The 26,915-nt window shown below is 32.2% G+C and overlaps 1 protein-coding gene across 1 annotated transcript; it reads right to left on the reverse strand.

Moving 5' to 3' along the window:
- Nucleotides 1–16,989: 16,989 nt before the first annotated feature.
- Nucleotides 16,990–18,502, reverse strand: LOC108467606 (lysine-rich arabinogalactan protein 18). The gene is made up of 2 exons (XM_017768315.2): nt 17,853–18,502; nt 16,990–17,313 (listed from the first exon to the last, which is right to left on the reverse strand). Exons 1-2 carry the CDS (start codon nt 18,420–18,422, stop codon nt 17,230–17,232), a joined length of 654 nt encoding a protein of 217 aa, XP_017623804.1. The 5' UTR covers nt 18,423–18,502; the 3' UTR covers nt 16,990–17,229.
- Nucleotides 18,503–26,915: the final 8,413 nt, after the last annotated feature.

The raw sequence follows: 26,915 nt of genomic DNA on the forward strand, positions 1-26,915 counted from the left end.
TTTTATTTGAATGTTTGTCATTTTTCTAGTATTTGTGGATCACCGGGTTCATAACAAGACAGAGTAAATGGCAAGTACATCAATCGTTTTCCAATTAAGCCATGCATTAAAAACCCATTTAAACTGTTTATGAATTAAATCAAGTCAATATCCCATCCATAATCCATTACGTCTTGTTCTTCGAGGAGTCCAGGCTGTCCGAGTCCATCAACTGGCCCAATTTACACTAAAATTTTCTTTACAGCTTGGGAATAATATTATCATATAATCCATAAAAATAAAAATAAAAAAGGCGTAAAGCCAGAAACATGAAAGATCCCCATAAAATGAAAATTATGATAGTGGAAAACAACCGGCTGTCGAATCCACATCCAATCTTTGTACATTGCCCTCGTTTGGCCAATGGTACCTCTCCTCAGTCCATATGCAATGAAGCTTGTCTCCCCGAGAGGGTGAATAAATTCAGTGAGACTATAAATTAATAATGAAAATCCTTTGTCAACAAGTGTTTGACTTATAATCGCACTAGAATAAATTATGCACATTCCTAGTTTTTCTGACCTCCAATGACTAGCTATAACCAGCTGGATCTCAGCATTTAAAGAAATATAATTACTGAAAAGGACCTTAGTTAATACTTAATACATATCTCCATATCCAACCTTCATTGTTAAGTCCTTAAGGAAATTTATTATTATCAAATTATTATTACCAACTATTCTTTTCTGACTGTCCCGTTTCAACTACTCCCATGTTTATCTCCAGGTACAGATAAAAAGAAAAAAATTTTTGAAACGGTGCAAGATTTCGGCTAAATATCAATAAATGTCGAAAAATTAAATAACTTATTTGATTAGACCATTTTATGTAAAAATTATAATAATATGTCGATTTTATAAAAACGCTTTCAAATGAACGTGTTTTCAGGTGAAATATAAAAAAAATACTTTCAGGTGGATGCATTTTTTACTAATCAATTGAAAAAGCTTCCAGCTGAAAGCGTTTTCAACATGTTGCCAGGAGAATGCTTTCAGGTGGACGTGTTTTTGACAAATCAACCGAAAAAGCTTTTAGCTAGAAGCGTTTTTCTCCTATATTTTTTTGGTGTTAGGGTTTTGTATTTTAGGACTTGAGATTAGGGTTTTTGAAGTAGAGTTGTTTAAGGTTTAGGGTTTTTGAAATGTTAAATAATTATTATTGTATTAGAAATTTAAAAACATTGTATTTTCATCGAAACTCAGAGTACTCATTTGGGATGAAATATTAGATTTTAATTTTTTTGCACATTTTTAATACTAGTTTGATTCGATATTTTAGTAAATTATTTACCCCAGTGCATTATCATTGACGAGATGAATTCTGAAAATATATTCCGAGAATCTCAAGATATATGATGGGTTTTTATCCTAAGTGGGGGTTGAAATTTGTAGAGAGATAATGCTTGCTTTCGGTACTTTTGCTGACAGTACGCCCTGCTTAGAGCGTTATCTTTCTACAAATTTCAACCCCTCACTAATCGGGAAAATTTTTCAAAATCAACTTAAAGCTCATCCCTTGATCTATAAATGAAGCATATTTCAGCCTCGATTGGCATAAGCCATTTACGAGCAAATAAGAATTTGTTAAGGAGATCAGAAGAAGAGAAGTTCGTAGAGAAGGTATAAGTTGGAGCAACGGCTCAATTTGCATAAAGGCATTGATTTTTGTTGTTCATATTTAGTTATAGCATTATTTTTTTGCATAATGTTTTTATTTCAAGCGTCTATTGACAGATTATTTGGTTGAAAATGAGTGGACGGATTAATGTTATTGTTTATTACAACAGTGAAGTGTGTGACACCGAGAACGGTGTGGTTATTTTATCAAAGAACACAATGCGACTGCTTTTAACCAAAACATATAATTGTCAGAACTACGGACAAGAATTAGGCAGAAAATCGTCGAATCCAATCAACTGAGAGTATCATCCCTTAAATATCGATTTTGTGCTTCGAACAACCCTATTAAATATGACGCTTTCGATATCAGAAGTACGAAGGGGTTGGAGGCGATGGTGCAAACACATATGGATAGTGGATCACTATTTCTTGAGTTATATTCTAAGTTTTCAAGGACAGCCCAAGACCCTAGAATGTCGACATCTATTCATGTTCAATATGACAGAACGGAAGAACATGCCAATAGTCCAACGACATAGTTGTGTGGTAGGTTCACCACTTTGTTAGGAACTTCTCATTATGATACCCTAGAATCATCAATGGGAAGACACTCATCTGTCTTGGCTCTAGATTTCAACCGCGGCAAGCAGAACACCGAACAGATAGGTTGAGGTGGTAGGACGGAATACATGACCTATGCACGACACTCAATTAGTGGTATTGATTTGAACTTCGGTTAGTTGATGTTCAATGTTGGGAAGTCTTATAGGGGAATGACATCAACTTCTAGCAGTTGGCTATCAACAAATGATTTTGGACATTTCGGCAACTACACGAGAAAGGATGATGTACTCCCTACAATGTCCACTAACAATGGGACATCTAACACAGCAGATGTTGTTGGTTCTGATAATGAAAACAGTTCAATTCGGGAGCCTGGTGTTAGTGGTTCAAAAATTGCATTATTTTCTGAACCATTTCTGATTCCAACTGAACCAAATGATAGTGAAAGAGGTGAATATCCCAATGAAGATCCACGATTTATGGCATACTCACCTCCAATCCACAAGCATAATGTGGACCTATTGACAAAGGATGGGATGGAGTTTGCAGAACTACTACACTGGAGGCTGGGCCACGTAAGTTCTTCGTTGGATTCGGGAAATTTGGAAGTGGAGAAGGAGTTTGTAGAACACTCTATCCGATTGATGCATATTGACGGTAACGTACAGTACCAATGGCATTTTCACGTGGCAGATGTTTGGATTCACAGATAATTTCTCAATGATGCATTTTCTAATTGCCAGATCCTCGTATAGTGTTCATTCAAACTATATTAAAATAATAATAAAAACTTTAGTTATATATATTACTAAATATCAAATCGACTACATTAATATTATATGGTTCAAATTTAAATAAATACATATGTCCGCTTCCAATCGTTGGTCTAACAAAAGCCGTATATCTCGAAGCTCATTCGGTAATCCCGTGTAACTCGATAATCCCGTGTAACTTGACCCATGGTTCCACCTATTGAAATAACTTGTTAGCATAATAATTTAAATTTTAATTAATTTTATTATGGTAAATATATCATCTAATGAATTTCAAGTTTATTTTACTTTTAATCTGTTAAAGTTTGTTCCTTTTATGTTTCTTTCCTTAGATTTTTTTGTTAAATGCTTTTAGTTTCACGCTATTTAAGTTTTCTTGAATAAAAATCTTAACTTTCATCTTTTTCTTAAACTTTCCCTCCATTGTTGCTTTGCTTTCCATCGTTATGTTTATTTTCTTAACTTTGAGCATGCGTAGCTAAACCTTTAAGGAGGTTGGTTGATGGAGATGTAGGTAAAATAAAATCTTTGGACAAAGGGCTAAATTTAACAAATTGGACTAGTTTAAATAGAGCTAAGAACTTAGGTAGTAACACCTCTAAGGGAATTTCAAGATAAAGTAAGACCGAAAGGTAATCCTGTCGAGCACCCATTTGTTTGTCCTGGATTAACCAACAAGATCGAAAGATAAACCAAACCTAATTCATCTAAGTCGGTAAAATTGAGATCGAAAACTAAATGGAGCCACTTCGTAATTTACACGATTTATGTTCCTAGTCTGAGATTTGGTGAACCACATCAAAGTCAACCAACCCCGATTAGGTAGTTGCTAAATAGTTCCTCTAGTTTACATTTATTGCAATTTAGTCCTTAGAGTAGCATATTTAATTTTCTTGCAAACTCATCTTTTTATGAATTTTCGTACTATAAAATCGTATTAGTAGCCACTTAGACTCTATTGTGTATGTTAGTTATTGCTCAATCGCCTCTTCCTTTGGGTTCCATCCTTGGAATACTTTGGTGTTCCATTGTAACACTATAAATATTACAACTAACCTGTACGTTTGTAGTAAAGTTGGGCTTTAAAAACAATTTCATAAATTTAATGTTGTAATGCGTACGAGCGCAACTGGTCAGTTCTCATGCATGAAAATTGTGGGCATATCTGCTCCGCAGACTTGTTACTTACATGGTCTAACCTTTTATGAATAGTAGGTTTATTGTTTATACTTTTCATGCAACATGCATAAACTTTTGCACTATTTTCTTTTTCTCTCATACTCCTTTCCTTGTGCTAGCTTTTGATCCCAATTCTCAGAGAACCCATTGTTTCCTGGATATTCATAACTTCTCATTTGAGTCATACACAAATATTACGTATCCTTCTCACTCCCCTCCTTATTCGGACACATAAATGTTCCTCCACAAGGTATGGTTTTTATCAATCATGGTTTGCATCTATGTTCCATACTGAAGGTGAATAGTTCATCCTAGATCTTTAATATCAATATACATATCATTCCACCGATACCTCTTTATTTTAGTCTGGATATGGAGCTTATGTGCAAAGGAAAGTGTACTCATACTTTATATATACTAGGTCTTTAAGCCCTTTTTATAGTGTTTGATCATGCATACATCTCACTCTGGGAACATATTTCTCTAAACATGAACACTAATGATAAGGGACAGTGCCACTTATGTTGTTGAACGATGGAAACTATTAAACGAAATAACACAAACTATAACTTTAGATACGAAGGAACTCACCAGAATACTTTACTTTAGAGATTATCTACTCTATTGGTTCCTTGCCTTTTATACTAGGGCTTTCTCACATGTCTTTAGCTAAACAATGAAACAACTCTTTTAAACATCAAGAACTACCAAAATGCTATGATAGCAAGAATCTATAGACATGCAAACAATTTTTTGGTAGAAGTTTCTTTCATATCCAATATTCAAAATATACTACCATATTTCTTCTGTTAACATCTATCTATCTATCTGGTAAAACTTAAAGAAAGGTTTAAGAATTTACCAGTAAACAACTATCATAGAAGCTCTACTAACCTTTAATAGTTAACACCTTCGTTAGCAAGGAAAAACTCTTTTAATTTCTTTGATGATAACAAGGTCCAATGGAAAAGATGATTCAAAAGTCTTCTCTCCGCTACTACACTATCCTATTATAGTTAACTTACGGATAAATCCTAATAAGGATTATCTCCAATCATTACTAGTTTTCGCATGCTTATACTAATTAATTATATCATATGAGGCCATCCAAGTGTCCTAATTACTGACACATTGTCTCTACTAGGACGTTAAATGACTTAAATGTGTCACAAAGCTATTTTACTTACTCTAGCCATTATGTAAAAACACGAGTGGCGATTTTATTAGTAAAAATATCCCCATAGTAAAGTCCCCGCTCGAATCTCTACCTCGCCATTAATCACCAATATACCTTGTCATATTGGCAAAGTTCTATGAAGCACTTCACCATATAATCACCAACCTTCATTAGGCTAAGTCCAACAACCTAGGTGTCATTTACTAGCATAGTCTTCCCAATCTGACGTAGTTCGTTAAAGCAAGGTGTTACACTGAAGATTAAACCTTATCTTGAATCGAGGATTAAGACATTGAAAAAGGAATAAGCAATCAGTTACGACATACTCAAAGGAAAAGGTAATAGTAACTTTGGTTGGGATAAGCATATGCGGATGGTTGTTGCTGAAGATGTTGTGTGGAACTCATGTATAAGTGTAAGAATTATTTCCTGATATTATTATATTGTTTTGACCAAAATTATATCTAATGTGGATTCCTTCTTTTTTATAGTCATAAAAAATCTGGTCAATTCAGACATCGTAGTTTCCTTTATTATGACCAACCTACTTCCATATACACAAAAGATCGAGCCTCTGGGAAAGATGCTCAAACAACTGTTGATATTGTTGAAAAATAGATGTTGAGAATGTAGCTACTGCAAAGAATCCTGAAGAAGGAAGCAATGACCATAGATGTAAAGCTAATGTTTCCTTGGATAAGATGCATATCTTGGCTACACAAGCGCAACTGTCAAAGTTAAACCAAGATGATTCTACATTTTCAAAGAAGAAAAAAAAAAGATTTCTGATGTAAATGAACAAATTTCTTCTACTTCACTTATTGGTGGTGCCACGTTATTAGGGGAAAACATACGGACTATTGGCTTTGAATTAAGTAGGATCATTGCCTCCGAAGTGCTAATTGAAGATAAGTCAGAAATGCTCATTCAAGAAAATGCCCAAAAATTATATCCGACCTTATGTGAAGTAGAAGGATTAACTACAGATGAGTGTTTTCTTGTATTGAGCAAAATACCAGACTATCCAACGCAAATGCTCGTTTTCTTAAATCTACCTTCTTCTATGTGATTGGAATAGATAAGAAGATTTATTTGTACCCATTAAAAATCATGGTTATGTTAGTGATGTTTTGGTAATTTTTTGTATATGTAATATTTAGATGGTATAATAAAATGATAGAATGCCACAGAATGTTGCAATTTTTGATGTTGTAAAATTTAACACATAAATCATGACATATAAGTTAATGACATCATGTAACTTTTTGTTAATGTATGAACATTTTATTTGGATATAAAATATAATTCTCAAGTTATTTATTACTTCTAATCTTTTGCTTTTTAGTTTAGAGGATAATTAAATTATTTTTTCGCTAATAGTATTCTAGAACATTAAATATGCATTGCGTTTAAAAATAATAAAGTAGGTTATATATTATTTTTCTAATATTATTAATTATTATTTTTATTAATTCATATTTTAATAATAATTATATTAAGAATGTTATTAAATTATATATTTTATTTTTATTAATTCATATTTTAATGATAATCATATTAATAATGTTATTAAATTATATATTTTATTTTTATTAATTCATATTTTAATAATAATTCTATTAAAATTTAATAACAATAACAAATCATCAACTTAAATTTTTTTCCTAAGGGTACTTTAATCATTTTAACTTTTTTCATATGCTATTATAACATTTATTTTACTCAACCAAACACAAGAATACGATTACAGTTTTATTTCATTCCATTCAACCAAACAATTACATTATTGATTACAGTTCTATTCCATTACAATCATATTCCATTCCAGTAAACCAAACGTAATGTAAGGCTACGTTTATTTCACTGAAAATGACTTTCGGAAAATGATTTACTTTTCTGGAAAAGCAAATATTTTCTGGTGTTTGGATGAATCTGTGTAAAATATTTTCTATTGTTTGGTAGATTTCTTAAAAAATTTTCATAAAAGTTGTTTTCAATTAAACAAACATACATTTGAGATTTTCTTTTTTTCATTGTTTAATTGAATTTATTTTTATCTATAATTTTATATTTTACATTGTATTTGCATATATCAAAATATTATGTTAAATTTAGATTCATTACAACGTCATTTTTAATTACAAGACTACTAAGTGGGTATTTTTATTTAAAATGTGACATCAACAAAATTGACAAAAAATTAACAATGTCAACAATTGGACTTGTTTTTCAAATTTGAAAAGTAAAGGGACTAAATTCTTGAAAATAAAAGTACAAAGACTAAATTACAAATCTGTGAAGTGTACATAGACTTATGACACATTTTAACCTTTATACTACAAAACATTTATTATTAATATATTTATAATTGTAATAAATATTTATTATTAAAATATTAATATTGAATATTTTCAATAATATGTGAATAATATTATTTAAACTTATTATTTTTAAAATTTATTATTAAAATAAAATTGAAATATTAAATAATTTATTAAAATAATAAATTATATTTTTATATTAATAATTTATTATATGACTAAATATAAAGAATTAAATATGTACGTTTAATAATATTGAAAATATAATATTTTTAATATTTTTAAAATAAAAATAAAATTTATTATCAATATAATAATATTAAGCTTTATTTAAGTTAATTTTTATATAAAAATAAAATTATTTATAGATGAGCTCTTTTTCAGAAAATGACTTACGTTTTTCAAAATGGTAAGTCATTTTACAGGAAAAGGGGCTTATTTTACCTTGACCTGTAAGTCATTTTTCGTTGACCAAACTATTTTCTATAAAACAAACACAGGAAAATAAAGAAAACATTTTCTGTAAAACCTTTTACATGTAAACAAACGGACCCTAAATGTCTAAACCCCTCTACTCTGAGCTCTGCAAGGCTGTCTTTGAGTTACTTGGAGAATCAGTAGTCTGCTATTGTAGTTCTTTATTCTCATGTCTGCTCATGTTGCTTCAAAGTTGCATTGAGTTACTTTTGTTCGTTTGTTTAAGGGAACTTGATGCTTAATGAATGAAGTGGTTTTAACTTTTTAGGTTCTGCAGCCATGTAATCACAAGTTGTAAAATATCAATTGGTTGTTTTCGTTTGTTGAAAGGTATGATTGCAATGACTTAATAACTATGCTAGAACATTATTCTGAAAATGAAGACGAAGTTGAAAATCTGGAATTACTCTATTTCTGTATCACGAATTGATTCTTGACTTTGTTCATTGTACACATTGTATATAGAGAACTTGCATAACTGCTCTTCAACAATTTGCTAGTTGTATCAACAACTTCAGTTGCTAACTAAATAACTGTTTGAGCTAGAATATTTGAACTCTATCATGCACCCATCTTCCCGACAGGTAAGACTCAAAGAAGATGTCGAAACCTAGTAAAAAACGTCACTGGCAATGGCTTGGTGAAAACATCAGCCACTTGATCACAGGCGGAAACCTCACCAACCAGAAGAGAACCATCCGCAACTTTCTCACGTACAAAAAATAGATCTAGCTCTACATGCTTGAACTTAGAGTGTAAGACAGGATTGGCTGCAATGACAACTGCACTAGACCTACCGCACCAAACATTTGGAGTATCATCAGACTTAATTTGTAGTTCTTGAAGCAACGAAAGCAACCAAGTAACCTCACTTGCGGCTGCAGCAAGGCTCTTATATTCTACCTCAGCCGTGGACCGAGATACCACTTGCTGCTTTTTAGAGCACCACGACACAGGAGTTTGACCAAAAAACACACAGCATCCGGATGTTAAACGCTGATCGTCAAAATTTAATCCCAAGTTGGCATCGGCATATCCAACCAAGGACAATCGAGCAGACAGACGAAAAACTATCCTAAAGTCAAAAGTGCCACACAGATACCGCAAAATGCATTTTGGTGCCACCATATGTGCAGTAGTAGGATTATGCATGAACTGATAGACCCGATTTATTGCATAGGCAATATCGGGCCTGATAGAGTCGGAGTAATCAGACAGTTGAAGATCACCTACTTGAGGAAGCCCAATATACGGATCAGACCCAGAGTAGACACGAGCAAGTGGTTTAGTATGCCACGGGATTATAACACCACCTAATTGTCCATGATGCGACCCTACACCAGGAGAGGAATCAAGTTGAATATTATTAGAAGTAGGCCCAGGAGGCAAAGGTGGAGCATTTGGCCTTGTAGTCCCATGCAAAGGACCAAAACTATGCTACCCACTAATGGGAGGCATAGGTGAATGTGGCAAATATGGAGAAGGCCCAAGCGGTGCATGCAGCCTGTATGCTAGGCAATTTGGCACCCCAAAAATCGGCCTGGCATAATTTGGGGCTAAAAATTCCCTTTGCCCCACGAATTGATGTTGACCAACATCAAAATAATTTTGACAAAGGTTATTGTTAAACCTAGGTTGTCTATTCGACTGAAAGAACCAATCTTCAACCATAATAACAGGTCGCGAACCAAGAGCCGGCTCTGCAATTGGGCCCTGAGAATGTGAGCCGGAACCACCATCGACGCGAAATTGTCTTAATGATACCAGTAATAGCACCGTTGAGCGATATGGCCGAAGCACACACAAATCTGGTACTAGAGACGCGACCGAAAGCTCCTCTCATAGCCACGAGAATACGAGCGGCCACCACGAGCAGAGTCCTTTACCGTCTGTAATGGAGAACTTTCCACTAGATTCACCTCAAAGACAACTTCTTGGACTGCCCATGCTTGACGATGTTCACACTCGAGAAGAGCGTCGACGATACGTTGAAGGGGTAGGAGAGTCACGGAGAGAAATGCCGAGGATACTACGACATCAAAGTCAGAGGGCAAACCCACAAGTAATATCTCCGTTTGCTCAGCCTCGGAGATTGGAGATCCAGACGCTTCCAAAAAGGCACACAACCCTTTCACTTTCGCAACATAGCTCTTAATCAAGAGAGTGCCTTTTTTGAGGGAATGTAACTCATGCCACAATCGAGACTACTTCACACCAGTACCGGCCGCAAAGAGCGTACCCATCGTCGTCCACACATCAGAGGTCGTTTGCATGTCCGTGAAGGATGAAAGGAAAGAGGGGCTAATCGTGGAAAGTAACCATAATGTAAGAAGATTGTATTGTTTATTGAACGCCGAGACAACTAGATTGGCCACAAGAGCACCGTCTAGTGCTTGAACGAATCGCGCTGGTGCTATTATCGAGCCATCTAAGAAGCCGGCCAAGTCATAACCAGCGACGATAAATCGCACTTGTTTCTGCCACTGTACGAAGGTACCCTCGTCAAGTTTAACCACCTCATGCTGAAGGAATGAGTTGACGAGTCGATCGCTGGTGAAATGAGAGCCATGAGGCTCAACGGATTCGGAGTCAACAGAATGCGTGGTAGTTATGGTCGAGGATCAACGAGCTCTGATACCATGTTGAGAGTTACGGTTGCAATGACTTAATAACTATGCTAGAACACTATTCTGAAAATAAAGATGAAGTTGAAAATCTGGAATTACTCTATTTCTGTATCACGAATCAATCCTTGACTTTTTTCATTGTACACATTGTATATATAGAGATTTGCATAACTGCTCTTCAACAATTTGCTAGCTGTATCAACAACTTCAGTTACTAACTAACTAATTGCTTGAGTTAGAATATTTGAACTCTAACATAATTGACAGGTTGATTCATCTAAAATAGTAATATTTGAATTTAATGTAAGTAATAAATAAATTTGTAAATCCGAATTTAATTTTAAAAATATAATATGCTGTTTTAGCAAGTCAAATGTTTACCAAAGCCACCATCTAACAATCTTCAATGTTGTCTTATATATATTCCTGATACATAGCTGCAATTAACTTGCTTCATAGCTTCAATCATTAGCCAAACCAATTTGAGAACATATGTGCGTTTGATCAATTGTAATTACAACTACATGATATTATGTTTATTTAACAATCTGATATATCTTCTAACAATGTGATTTTATTTTATTGGAATTTTAATGTGAAATATGTACCGTAATTAATTTTCATTTTTATTAAACTTGATTAATTTTCAACTTTGTTATAAAAAATTGGCTTAACCTATAAAATTTTATTTTCATTTTGATTTTTCAAGTTGGTACATCTTGTTATTTTCTCTTTATATATATTTTCTTTTTACTTTAGATAATTTTATTTCTTTCTTTTCTTTTTTTTTTTGGTTTTTTACATGAGCAAACATTTTGAATTTGATGATTTTATTAAAGTTTTCAGAACTAGACTAATAATTAAATTAGTTAGACCATCAATTTTAATTTAATTAGTTCTCTTAGTTTGATCGATAAATTATTAAAATTCATAAAAGTAAAATATTTTAAAAAATAAAGAAAATCAATTCAACGGGTCTATATTAGTTCAAAGTTCAATTGGTTCAACCTTTATCTTCACGTCGGTACTTCAACCGGTTCTGGGTCTAATGGCCTATTCGATTCTGAAAACACTAGTTTCGACTGATGAAAGAACTTTTTTTTATTCTGTCAAGTTGAACAAGAAAGCGGTGAAGTTCGAAAATAGAATTAGTCTCTAGCTCGACCTTAGGAGAGCGAATTTCGAGTATTGTCATCATTTCCAAACATTACAAATGAAGAAAAAAAAAGGAAACAAATAAATATAGAGAAATAATGAAAACAATAAAATAAAAGAATTTAAAAATTGATTTTTAAAGTTTATATGATGTGGTAGTTTGTTATTGGCTAGATTTTTTTTTTACGGATATAACATTTTGGTGTAAAATAGATAATGTAAGAATAATTTAAGTATCACTTGCCACAAAAAAAAAAAAAAACCAATTTATGTAAAAGGGTATAGTTTAGGTACTAATTGGTGAGTTAAGCTCAAAATTAACATTTGGGCTAATTGGATTGATTTTGTATCAATTGGATGAAGACTTAATAATGAAGTTCTAGGTTAACATATTTTTAGAATAATAAATAATAAACTTAAGACCCAACTTAAGTGGTATAAAACTAAGGGTATGTTTGATAAACTAAAATTTAAATGCTGAAAAAGTAAGTATTCAATTTTGTGGCTGAATTTTTAAGTGTTGAATTTATATTAGAAATTTATTTGGTAAATTAATAAATTTAAGTATCGAATATAATTATGTTGTTTACTAAAAGTAAATATTAATTTTTAAAAGATTGTTTATTTTTACATTTAATCTTATTAATATTATATTTTAGATAGTTTCGGATGAAAAATAAATATTGTAATTTGAATATCTAATTTTTTTAACAAAAGGATAATTTATTTCAATTTTAAGAAAATAAAATCAAATTAATATTTTCACCAACTTATCTTATTCAATATTTTTTGTTGAAAACTTTATATAAAATATTATCTTATTCAATGGTTTATCAAACACACCTAAAACGATATTATCTTTAAAACAGGTGTTTTAAGATACTAAATCATATCGTTTATGAAATCGTACTCTGAACTCAAATTTAGTAGAATAATGAGTTTATTTCATTTATGGTCTTCATAAACAGATTAATTATATTTTTAATATAAATTAATTTGAATTTGAATAGTTTTAATAGATGAGTAGCTCAAAATGAGTAATGAGGACTCATTTATTGAACACACAGCAAACATGAGTAAAAATAAACATAATGGAGATCCAAAGATTTAAGTTCCATGGGCAGGGGAGTGATGGAATGTCTTGATGATCGTGGGAAGATCCCATCATCGTAATTAAGGGGAAACCAAATTGAGAAAACTACCAAATTTGAAGCAACCCATTTTCAAATACAGCTAGGAGCTAAGGGTTCGACCCAGGATCACCTCATCAATCCTAACTCAAACGCAAAAAGAAGCAAAACCAAGCAGCTGATATCATATGTGTACTGCTGATGTTATATCAAATTTATGATTGAGGCAATTCCCAAAAACAACTCTAAATATAGCAAAAACAGATATGATTGAAAATGGGTCTAATTTCTGACACCTCTGGACTCTCCTGAAAATGGGTCTAACATTTCGACTTTTGGGTTAAGCTTTGGGCTTACCATTTTGACTAATTTCCCGACGCAGGCTGCAGCCTGACCCACACTACTTGTTGAACATGTACTTTAATTAAAGTTGAATGAAGAATAACCCATTTTGAAGCACTTCAGCAGCTTATGGTTTAAGGTATCCACGCGTTCAACATTCAAGGGTTTGAGCTTGAACTCCCATCAATCATTATTATCAAATCTTTGTTGATGCTTATTCATAAGCAGTGTTAGCATAATGATATATCTTTTTTAAAAGATAATCTTCTGAAGACGCAAGTCATCATCATTATAATCCTATCACTAAAATTTTTACCGAGTATATTTGCCAGTTTGTTTGATTATGGTCCACAAAATAATTGTGAAATAAATAGGACTTGTACATAAGGTAAGTGTAGGTGCAGCTACTTGATTTGCAGCGGCACCAACCAAAGGAATTTCATTTGTAGGCACTTGGTAATTGGTACGAAGATGCCTTCAAATGGACGACCCCCCAAATCATTAACATTCTTCATTCCGCCCTTTTTTCTTGCTAATACCATTCTTCTGTTTTACTATCATATTATATTTTTAGAAAAAATTTAAATTTAAATATATATTAAAGACACATTGATAGGAAGAACAATAATGTATTCAAAAAAAATTATTTTTCATATAATATAACATGTACTTTTTATGAGTTGAGATAAATTTTTAAGAAAGTAACTCTTGATTCCGTCTTTGCTTAAATGTCCCGCAAGCAAACTATGCACTTCTTTTGGTCTTTCATTGTTATTGGGTTTCAATTTTACTGACTACTGCTACTGTATAATCATGCTGAATAGTTTGGTACGACAAAAAAAAAATTTAAAGGGAACTAAAATGTGTAGATGTAGAACCCGTATGCATCTCTTTCACATGATTAGCACTACACATCCATGTGAGAATTGGGTTCACCACCATAAAAAATTAACAAAGCCTTACAAAAAGAAGGTCCTGTTTAAGATTCTACTGAAAATTAAGTAAACAATATAAAATGGTTAGGGAAGCTGACAAGTGCATTGATTGTGAGATAAAGAGGGTAGGAGTTGCAACTTTTGAAGAGGTAGAGGAATCATTAAAGATACCAGGTTTTTATTACTGTGTTGGCAAATGGTTTTGTATGCATGTCTTCTCTTTTTCCACATGAATGCTCTTCATGAAGACAGTATGAGTTTAGCTATTCCTATTTCTCCGTATCTAAATTTTTTAAAGAAATTATTTGATATGGTACTAATGAAGGATTTAAATTTCACAAAAAGTGACATTTGAGGGCATAGTAAATATATTAAGTATTAAAAATAAATATATGTCTCCACAAATACTTGTATATATCCTTTTATAAATTATATTATCACTAGAATTAAGATATAATGACATGTATCTTTAAAATCAAACCTTCTCCCATAAGTATATAAAATAAAACAATTTTACAGTAGTTGATAAACATTCAACTGTTGGTATGATAAGTATTTGAAATGCAAGATTTAACTATAAATCTTATACCCTCACAATTGCCCAAGCCAAGGAGTTGGTCTAAATATTTTCTATTTATGTTTTTTAATAATTTATAAAATTTTAAATTAATAATAATAAAATTATACTTTGACTCTTCAAAATAATAAATTCTTGATTTACTCTTTTAAAAATTATAAAAGATATAAGTTATTAAAATAGTAAAATTACATTTTTACTATCATAAAAATTAACAATTTAATTCGACTTCTCAACAAAATTCGCGATAATTATACATTTAAAAATAATTATTGTTTAATAAAAACTGTGATAATTACGCATTCAAAAAAATTAAAATATAATTTAAAATTATTACTTAAAATGATTAGTTAAAATAATTATAAATAAAGTAAAAGCTGACTAAAAAATTTTACAATTAACAATCATTTAAAAAGCTTGTTTATTTATTTATTTTTCTTGATATTATTATTTTTACATATTAAATACAAAGTATTATAGTCAATTTATTAACTATTAAGAAAATGGAAATAAAAATTGAATAGTGAAGTATATCATTTTTTTTATTTGCTTACTATTTTAAATGATGTTTACATGAAGTAAAAATTATATTGTATGTTGAAAAATAGTATAAATATTTTAATTATGATTTAATTTTTTTAATATTATTAAAAAGTTTATTGATTTATAAAATATGGTATTTGAAAATTTATTTTATTATATTTGAATTATTAAATAAATTAATATATTTTAATTATAGTTAACAATTAAACATAAAAATTGCATACAACAAAATGGTATTAAAAAGGGTTATATAAGTTTTTTTCCTTAATAGTTAAAATTGTGTATGTGGGTATGGTTTTTTTTTTTTTTTTTTGGTAGGAAAGACTTTTTAGAACTCATTTTAACTCGCGTCATCAAATGTAATTATTTCCTATGATTGAATCCTGGTTTTAGTAAAAATGTTAATCATAATCAAATCCTCATTAATGACTGTCCTTTACGTTTATGAAAATACTATCTACTATAACCTATCTATCGACAGTCTCATTCAATATATATGGTCAGTGCTGTTTATTAATTTTGCAGAAAAAATAAAAAGGAGCAAGGTCTTTTTCATCATTGGTTGATAAGCTTCCATACAATGGAGCTTTCGGCTCCTAAAAGATAAGGAAGTCCATTTCTCTGAATAAAATAAAAAAAGGATGACTTGCAGCTGAAATTAAAAAAACAAAAACAGGGATACATTCAGTTTCTGCATTATATGGGTCCTCAGCACTAAGAAGGTCAATTAGATTTCAGATGAAACAAGCTTTCGTTTTTCTTTTAGGAAATAACTTTGATTTCGAGGGCAATCCGGTATCCTACCATTCAGAGCTGATATCAATAATGCTATGAGCCCTTACTTTGTTAAACTACTTTACCTATACATCATCGCATGCCGTTACTTTGTTATTCTCCCAAGTTATCATCAACATTCCTTTTGCTAACTATTCCGACACACCTCATATCTTTTTCCTCTATCTTGTAGCACTGAATCACATACTAGTCCAAAAACTAGCTCTCACTCTCCATTATTCTCAGAAAAACCTAAACAAATCCATTTGGAATTCACAATAAAAAAAGAAAATGCCCTCTTGCTTTTGGTTTCGAGATTAATAATCACTTCCCATTAATGAATATTGCTGTAATCGTAGGATAAACTACTTGTTCTCTTAAAAAAGAAAATTAAATAAATAAAAATGGTGTCCGATTTCTCAAGGCAAAAGATGCATGGGAGCAGATAAATCCCGGGGACTCCTTAATTTCCTAAAGATGTGGATGACAAGAACGGAACGGGATTTACGATGATTCTTTCTTTCTGTAACAAATGGGACAAGGTGGGAGAGATTTTATTAGTGGGGCCGAGGGGGGTTGTGGCTGTAATTTTTCGGGGCTTTGTTTAAAGTGAGACCCACAGACAAAAGCATACAATACTCATTGGTCATTTATCCCCACGCACGGCACGCCTCATAAATATGCCTCCAATTAAACTCTAATTTCATTGGTTAGACATTGGATTCCACTAAAACTGTAAAACTGGAAAGTAAAATGATTAAAAAAAATTTAAGTGTCCCCCTCTCAAACTTAATTTCGCAAAAGAATTACAAAGGCAAACACGATGAAAATCTCAAACTATGATAATAATAATAATAATAAACCACACCACTAAGGCAAGTAGTAGCAGTATTTATAAGGAAGCAAAATGGAGTAAAATAAATATATGATGATAATCAAATGTGATACATAGAGGAAATAAAAAAATTATAATAAATACTGAATCCAGATCTCTTCTCTAGAAGATCAACCCAATGGCTGCCCATCCTAATGCCAATCCTCCAATTATCTTTTGCAAACTCTTGATGCTCTCTGCTCCACTCTGCATTATTTTTTTCCACAAAATTCATTATTTTAGAATTCCATTTAATTAAATAATGAAATAAATAAAAAAATACATGTAACTTCATCAGAAAACAAATACATAAATGCATGGTGTAAACTTGTAATTATTGATGCCATGTCTTGTGTATGCACGATCTGACATCGATATTCAATGCGTTGTATATAAACTTAATGTATTAAACTAAAATGTCATATGAACCTTCTGATTATTATTTTTGCTCCATTGTAAGATCACCTCCAGATCTGTTGCTTATCTAAAAATCTAAAGGAACTAACTCCTCCTTCCTCGGAGGCGCGTCAATCAGACGCATTTGAACGAAACAAGCTCTCAATTTGAAATCCTCAATCGACATTCTAAACTCTAATTTTCAATACTCCACAAATCTAACTATAAAGTCAAGTTTGCTGACTTACGCCGTGTAACTACTCAACATTTCAGATCTGGAACAGCATTGTTTTATTGTACGGTTAACTTAAAGAAATGATTGAGATGTGAGAAAAGAGAACAGAATGTACCTCATCGGCGGCGACAGAAGGACCGGGAGAGGACGCATCGAGGCTAGGTCCTGGAGCGCCAGTTGGTGGAGCGGGAGGTCCAAGCATATCAGGTGAAGGAGCGGGAGCACCGTGTTTCTTTGACTTCTTTTTGCTCTTGCTCTTGCTTGGAGCTGGTGCAGGAACCTCGGCAGTTGTTGGAGCCGCAACAGGAGCAGGAGGAGAGGCCGAGCTCTCTGGAGGAGTTGTTGGTGCAGCAGCCGGTGGCGATTTGGCTAGAGGAGGGCTCACAGGAACTGGAGCCGGTGGGGTACTCACTGGAGCAGCAGCCGGAGGGGAAGAAGCTGGAGCAAATTTTGATGGGGCTGGAACCGCCGCAGACTCTGACGGAGCCGCAGCCGGTGGTGAAGTAGTTGGAGCAGCAGTGGGAGCTGGTGACTTAGATTTACTCACAGGAGCAGTAGCGGGTGCAGTAGAAGGCGTAGTCGCAGCCGGGGGTGCTTTAGTGGGAGCGGCGCTCGGTGATTGACCACCGACACCAGCAACCACAAAGCAGATCAAAGCAACAGCAAACGCGCTTCTACGATCCATTTTGTTCCAAAAAAAACTTCCAGATGTTTATTTGATTGAGAGAGGGGTTGAATTTATTATGGAGCTTTCTATAATTAAATACAATTTATTATGTACTATCAAAAATAATATAATTAACATTTACCCTTAAAAATGTCATTTACTTTTTCAAAAGCTAATAATTTTAACGTCACTTTATTATGTACTATTAAAAATAACATAATTAACATTTACTCTTTAAAACCTAATAATTTTAACGTCCATATTTTTATAACCAGGGTAGAGAATGAGGTTGCTAAAGATTGAATTTAATCTCTTATGCTTACAATATAATACTTTTGTTATTAAGTTAAGAGATTATTGGTATTACATACAATAAATATTAATTCTATTAAAATTTAGGGTAAATTATATTACTAGTCATTAAAATATGGGTAAATTTTTATTTTTATTATTTAATTAAAAGTTACAATTCAGTCACTAAACTATTCGTAAGTTTTTATTTAAGTCATTTGAACTATTCAAATATTTTTATTTAAGTCACTGGATTGTTAAGTTTTTTTTTTTTAATTCTACCAACATGTTCTAAGCGATGATTCGACGATTGATACGATAGATCAATACCCATCTATTAGTAGAAGAACATACCTTAAGTCCAAGACAATCTATCAGTAATTGTCGAAGATCATAGAAAAAGGTTGTTTGAATTTTGATTTTTAGAGTTGTGACATCTAAATTTGTTTCATGAAAATAACTGAATTGTAGAAGAGAAAGAGAAAGCAAGCTTTTAATTGGTGCAAGCAATGCAAACAAAGAAAACTATATAACATTGATTTTAACACCTTAGTGAATTAAATGGAAATTTTTGAATAATTTAGCAATCAAATTGTAACTTTTTTAGTTAAATGACCAAAATAAAAACTTACCCATAGTTTAGTGATTAATTAACTTCATTTTTAATAGTATAAGGACTCAATTAATTCCTTTAGAAATAAAATGAGAAATTTAATCTTATCCTTATAATTAAGTCGCTAAGTACTTTAATTATTTTCTTCATGTTAGACATTTTGAAAAGTAAGTGTAATATTAAATTATTAATTATATTCTCTTACAAATATAAGAAATCGTATTTAGTTGTACTTACATATTAAAAATAGAAAAAATTGGAAGCTTAATAATATCGTCTAATTTTCTCAATTTCCAACCTTTCTCCTAAAAATTGGAACAAGTAATTAGATATTTCAACTACACTTAAAATAAGGCCTTTAGCAAGTTAAAATTAACAAAAATCTATTTTCTACTAAAGTTTGATTAAATGAAGTTGAGATCTGTTTGCAAGCTAACAAAGAGATAATTTAAATGATAAATTTAAATGTCTCTCTCTTGACACGCTCTTGTCTGTTGTTTTCACAAGCTTTTTTTTTAAAGTTTTTTTTTTAAAAAAGTCCATTTCCTTTGTTAGTTCAAATCAATTCGAGTGTTTGCTTTTTGTTTTTTCTGAGTGAGTTTTTGCTTTTTGCTTTTTTGGGTTTTTAATATGGAGAGGAATATGAAAAATATGAGAATTGACAATGAAGAGGAGGTAGGATGGAATAATAATGGAGATTAGAACCCCTAACAATCGACATACAATTTATGTCTGGTGGGATGTTGCGCGCATCATTGTTTTACCGAGGTGGCTTATCGTGGCAACCACTGGATGCGAGAGTGGCAGATACACAATGGGCGGTGAGGATGATGCAGCAATCGACCATGGAAGAAGATGATGACGCTACCGATCTATTTAGGCGATAACTACGAGGAGGAAGTCTACAAGCATAAACATTCCATGTGATGGGAGGGAAAAAACTCATTTGGGGTTAAAAATAAATACTCATAATTGAATGCAATCGTAAGACACATTATATTTTTAAAGAATGATATAAGTTAGAACTTTAGAGATGATATTGTTAGACGAGACAATAATGAACTCTAAACATGAACCATAAAATAGATATAAAAAAAAATGAAAAAATAAGTAACCAAAAGTTTGTGAAGAATATTATTTTTGACAAGGAAGGACCGACAAAACAACTTGATTTATTATTTATTTTCCAAATTTCTTCCTAAAATCATGTTTAATAATATTGGCATACATATTATAAAAACAAACAAACAAAAATTGCCATACAATTAAATAGCCATTTCCTTAACCAAATTGGATCCGATTCTATAGCTGTCGCGGTGTCTTTATTTTATTTTATTCCATTTTTTAAAAGGCGAAAGAAACAGACAAAGATGAATTGAAGATTGTGTTATTTATTTACAACTAATCAACAATACGCGCTTTAATTTTGTCCCCCCACTTTATTTACTATTGCTTCCTTATACTTATGTTCCACTTGCGTTTAAACTTCTCAACTTTTCTTCTTCTTTTTCCTCTTTATGTATGCCTATCTGATTGTTTCATCCGCTAAGTGCATGGAAAAGGTGTTTGATTTTAGTTTAAATTTTAATATTGTTATTGTTAAAAGAAGATTTTATTTGAATATCACTCAATTCAAATATGATTAGTCTCAAACGGTAAAATTGATGAGCACATTTATAGTTATAAAATATGGTATAATGATAAATTTAATTTTGATATTTACATTTTTATTAATTTGACTTTTATTTTTTTAAATTTGATATTTAATCATTTAAAAGAGTCAAATTATTTTTTAGCGTAAATTGTGAATAAAACACTAATTTTAACAATGTTGGTGCGGTAAGCAGCGTGACATTCTATATGTACACTTCATGTTAACAAATAATTAAAAATTATAAAAAAATTTAAAATTCAAAAATTTTAAAAAAATACACGTGAATTATCATTTGAATTGACATGTTTAAAAATTAATGATTTAATCAATATTTCTATTAAAAATATCAATTATTCTCTTTTGAAAAAGTTGATGGTGCAATTTAATTTTTTAAACTTAAATTGATAAAAAAATTGTAAACATTTAAATTTAAATTATGTTGTTCCTACTTGTTCTCTTGGCTTTGAGTCATCATCAAAATTTCATTTTTAAAATAAAAATTTGAAGGTCAATTATAAATACGGATACCCATTCAACTCCTACTGTTTATGTCTTGGAATTTGTACTGGAAATATAACAAGGATGTAGCCATGGCATTTTCTATCTTTTCAAACGTATCTCTTCGCATTTCCCATCTTCTAAAGCTGATGTCTACAATTGGATATTTTGGCCCAACAGTGTTTCACAAATCATGAGGCCCGTGTTTAAAATTTTGGGGCTAAATGTCAGATCCACAACATATTCTTGAATTTTCATATACAGTAGTCTTCAGGCCCACCACGTTTAATAGTTTGGTTGTAACTGGTTTGAAATAATTTCCACTTTTGTGGGCTGAAATGTCAGATCGGTTTAATTGGGCTCGACTTTCTTGTTTGACATATTTGGGTAGTTTTGTTTAGGTGATTCAGGTTCCAATCTCCCTCGAAACTGAAGTTTGTATTTCCGTTGTTCTATGCATGCTTCGAAATTCTTTACGCCATACAACTGGTTGAATTTCAAAATTCTAAAATTAAACAGTAATACATAAATGTAAACTTAGGTTTTTAATATATTCTAATGTTTAACTTATAATTTTTGAAACTACTAAGAGTTTGTTTGGATAATAAAAGATAATTGAATGAAAATGGTTTTATTTTTAATTACAAAGAATTGTAATTCCTTAAACATGTTTGGTGACAAAGTATAATTATATCGTAATTGTTTATGTTATATTTTGTAGTACAAATTTTAAGTACACAATTATATCATTTATATTTTAAAAATATTAATTAATATAAGAATTATTATTATGAAAATAATAATTTCTAAATAAGTAACAAAAATTGAAATCAAGTCATCATACGTGTCATGTTAGCCTAAAAAGTAGTTAATAACACGATTACTAATAAAAATAGTAAGGAAAATAAACATCATATGCAATTTTATCAAATTGTTCTAGTGCATATTTGTTGGGTTATTATCTGAATTTGAGCTACATCATTAAAATTATCAATATCTCATTCTTCCATGTAATATACGAAGTATGGATCATCTCAATTCTACTTATGATTGAAGTTATGAAATATGCCACATGTTAGTACTATCCAACCTTTTTTTATAATTTTTTTATAAATTGTCCAAAACTTTTATAATAATTCTTATAAGTAATATATATTTTTCCATACCTTTAAAGGTTATATTTTATAAATAACTTATAGTAAAAAAGCTATAGCATTTTTTTATGAATAATGTTATGGTGTTTGCTATTACCAACCTGCTACTCAGTTATCTAATTAGGACCAACCCGTTTGTATCCTTACATGGGTTCACACGTGATGAGTTCGCATTCTTTCATGAGCTCACACAGGATGGGTTCCCATCACCATGCAGGCGAACTCATACCTAGAGAACATGTGTAGATATTAGAATAGGGTACATGTTAGCATGCATGTGGGCCTACCTAGGATGTCACATCTAGGAACTGTATCAAATAAATAAAGAAATTAGCCCCCTTGGAGGACAAACAGACAAAACACTCAACAATTTGGTGTGGTGAGTGTGGACAAACTTTTGACCATCAAAAAATCAGAAAATCAAGATAACTCACCTTAATGAGAATTTCCCTAACAACTTTCCATCAGACCAAGCAGGAGGTTCTGACACCGGCAATCAACTTTGAAAGATTGATCTTTTCACTGGCTAATTTGTTGATCGGCCAAAAAACTTGGGCAACTCAAGCTAAGGGGGTGCTTCTAATTCCTTTGATCTTAATGTCCATTCTGGTCAAGGGCCATCCTTTCCTTTTGATTAGGTAGCACTGCCGCAACAGTTATTTGGTTTACAAGAACAACTAAGGTTAATGAAAGAGCATATGACTCAACAGAGTACCAGGTTTGAATAGCAATAATCGTTTCACCAGGAACTACTAAGACAGAACGAGGAATTAAGAAGAAAGATGTAATTCGACCTTTTTTATTTTAGAACAATGTCGCGCCTCTTCAGGAGGAGGCTGTAAGAGCATATGCAAAGCCATAGCAAAGCGAGAGGGATGCTTTGCATAGAGGTGTTCAGGCATTGCACCTTGGGATACAAGACATTGACTGGTTGTTTTGTTCTAACAATTCTTTATCACTAGAGATTGTAGCTGCGAATTTACCATCTAAATTCAAAGTACCGAAAGCGATGTTTGAAGGTAAAAAGGCTCCCAAAGCACATCTCATGTAGTATAACGATTATATGAATGTGTTAAGGGCCTCAGACGCGATGAAGTGCAAGGCTTTCTCAAGGACCCTTAAGGGAAGCGCAAAAGAGTAGTATTTATCTTTACCACATGGTTTCATTCAAAGCTTCTCACAATTAGGTCATATGTTTTTGGGTAGGTTCTATACTCATAGGACGATAATGAAGACATTAATGGGTTTAATCTTAGTAAAACAAAGAGATGGAAAATCTTTTCAAGATTATGTGAAACAGTTTCATGCAACCATGTTGAACACAAAGAATTTGGAGGACCAATGAGCTATTGATGCCTTCATTATGGGAGTTCAAAATGAGCATGTGCATTATTCATTTACTGATAATAGATCGTAGAGTTTGGAAGACTTATATAAGAGGGCACATAAATTTGTTGAGGCAGAGGAAATTAAAAGAGAAGCTTGCAACGCCTTTTAGAGGGATGATAGATAGTTGAGGGGTCACCAGAGTGAGCTGGACAAGAAGGCCCTTTATTTTAGGGTCTATGGGTCCAAGGTGGGGGACAACAGAGGAATTACTCGTAGAATGAATCACTAAGGGCATTCTAGAGGCCTCAAGGTGAGCACAAGAATGTATGTTCCCTATGGAAAATTTAAAGCTTACACTCATTCAAATGCTTTACGTACCTATATTCTTAAGTAGGTTAGAAGTTTGGAAATTTTGCCGAGTCCACCTATGCGACCCAGTCAGTTGAAATCTAACTCAAGAGACAAATATAGTTTCTACAATGATAGGGGGCACAAGATTGAAGATTGCTTCTCTGTGAAGGATGCTATAGAGGAGGCTATTAGAAATTACGAGTTAAAAGATTTTGTAGCTCAAGAGGCCTCACCATCAGGTCAGAGCTCACGAGGTGCTGATAAAGGTAAACAAAAAGTCAGAGGCACAATACTTGTCATAATTGGTACAGATGAAGAGTGGGAGATCTCTAACACGAAAAGAAAAGCCTATATCAAGAGTGTCAATTAGTTCACCAAAAAGGTTATGTTAATAAGAGAAATAGAGGGTGGAATTTAATGAGGAAGATGAGGATACAGTGTGTGATGAGGAAGGACATGACCTTATGGCCGTGACAGCAACCATTTCAGGTTAAAAGTATTCTGGTTGATAGTGTTAGTGTTGTAGAGGTTTTAATTTGAGACGCATATAAGAAAATGGGGCTGAAAGAGCAGGATTTGAAAAAAGCGAGACCTTTGTATGGATTTACTAACCATCCAGTTAAGGTGAAATGATGTATTACTCTGTCAGTTACCCTTGGGGATAGCAAGCACACTACTACAAAATATGTTCAATTCTTTGTGACAGACCATCTTATGGCTTACAATGCTATTTTGGGGCATCCTATTATGAGGATGGCTAGAATGATATTTGCCACATTTTGTATGAAGATCAAATTCCCTACCAAGATGGGAATAAGCTTCATGAAATCTAACCAGCGGTTAGCTAGACAATGTTATATGTTGTCAGTTAAATAGACTTACGAACATGAGCTACAAGGAAAAAGTTCGCAGTAGGTAAAAGTAGCTAGTTAAGTTTTAGATTTGGATAGTTTGGATGTTGGAAGTGGGGAAAGAGTTCCCAAGCTAGAAGCAACAAAGGTCATAGAAACCCTGTAGTTATTTTATGATGATATGGAGAGGTCAGTAAGGATTTCATTAGCATTAACAGTAAGGATTTCATTAGCATTAACAGAGGAAGAAAAACAGGACTTAGTACAGTGTTTGAAGGAGAATTCAGACATTTTTGCATGGTCAAAAGCGGACATGCCTGGTGTGGATTCATAAATATTGTGCATTAGCCGAATGTGTCCCCCAAAGTCAAGTTGATCAAGTAGAAAATGAGAAGGTTCGCTCCACAGATTGTAGAGGCCATTAGAGAAGAGGTGGATAAATTACTTTCAACGGGATTTATTAGGGAAGTGCCATACCCTGACTAGGTATCAAATGTTGTTAAGGTGAAAAAGGCTAATGAAAAATGAATAATATGTATTGATTTTACTAGCCTCAATAAGGCTTGCATAAAATATAGTTTTCCTTCACCCTTAATCGACAAGTTAGTGGATACTTCGGCGGGCCATAAGTTCATAAGTTTCATGGATGCTTTCTCAGGGTATAATCAAATTTCCATAGTTTTAGAGGACCAGGATAAGACGACCTTTGTTATAAAAAAGAGTTTTTTTCTGCTATCAAGTTATGCCTTTTGGGTTGAAGAATGCATCAGCAACATATCAGCGTCTAATTAATAACAGTTTTAAGAAATGCATTAGTTGCAGTATTAACGTTTATGTATTTAATATGTTAGTAAAGAGTATCACATTGAGGATTTGTCTAAAGCTTTCGTTGTTCTGCGAGCCTATAACATGAAGTTGAATATATAGAAGTGTGCTTTTGAGGTAATAATAGACAAATTTTTGGGCTTCATGGTTTTAGAAATAGGTATAAAGGCGAACCTTGAGAAGATTCGAGCTATACTATATATGCCTCCCATAAAGACTATCAAAGATATTCAGCGTCTAACAGGGAAGCTAGTCGTATTGCACAAGTTCATGTCTAGAATGACAGATAAATGTTTGCCTTTCTTCAAAGCATTGAGGACTTCTTTCAATTGGATAGAGGAATGTCAAACTGCTTTTGAACAACTTAAGTGGTACTTAACTTCTACACCACTTATGATGTTGTCGCGAGTGGGGAAGACTCTTTCTCTTTATTTGGCAACATCTAAAGAAATAGTTGTAGCAATCTTGATCAGGACAGAAGGGGTTCGCTAGTTTCTTGTATACTATGTTACCAAATGTTGTAGAATGGAGAACAAAGATATTCAAAGATAGAGAAGCTCATTTTTGTTTAAGTAGTGGCAACTTGCAAGTTGTGACCATATTTTCAAGCCCATCCTGTGACAGTCATGACAAACCAACCCATCAAAAACATATTATCTAGAATAGATATTTTGAGAAGAATGATCAAGTGGAGAATTGAGCTAGCAGAATTTGGAATAGAGAATGCCCCGATAACAACAATCAAAGCTCAAATTTTAGCTGACTTTATGGTAGAGTGCTCTTTTAATAGATCGTCAGACCCTATAGGTAACTCTTTAATTTGAAACACTATTACTCACATATATGATATAATAGTATGTGACATTGGTTATTAAAATTTTATTTGACAAATACTCACTTTGTCTCATGATATTTCATTCCAAGTATACATTTGGTTCTATTTTT

Source organism: Gossypium arboreum, chromosome 11, assembly GCF_025698485.1.
Source record: "Gossypium arboreum isolate Shixiya-1 chromosome 11, ASM2569848v2, whole genome shotgun sequence".
NCBI lineage: Eukaryota > Viridiplantae > Streptophyta > Magnoliopsida > Malvales > Malvaceae > Gossypium > Gossypium arboreum.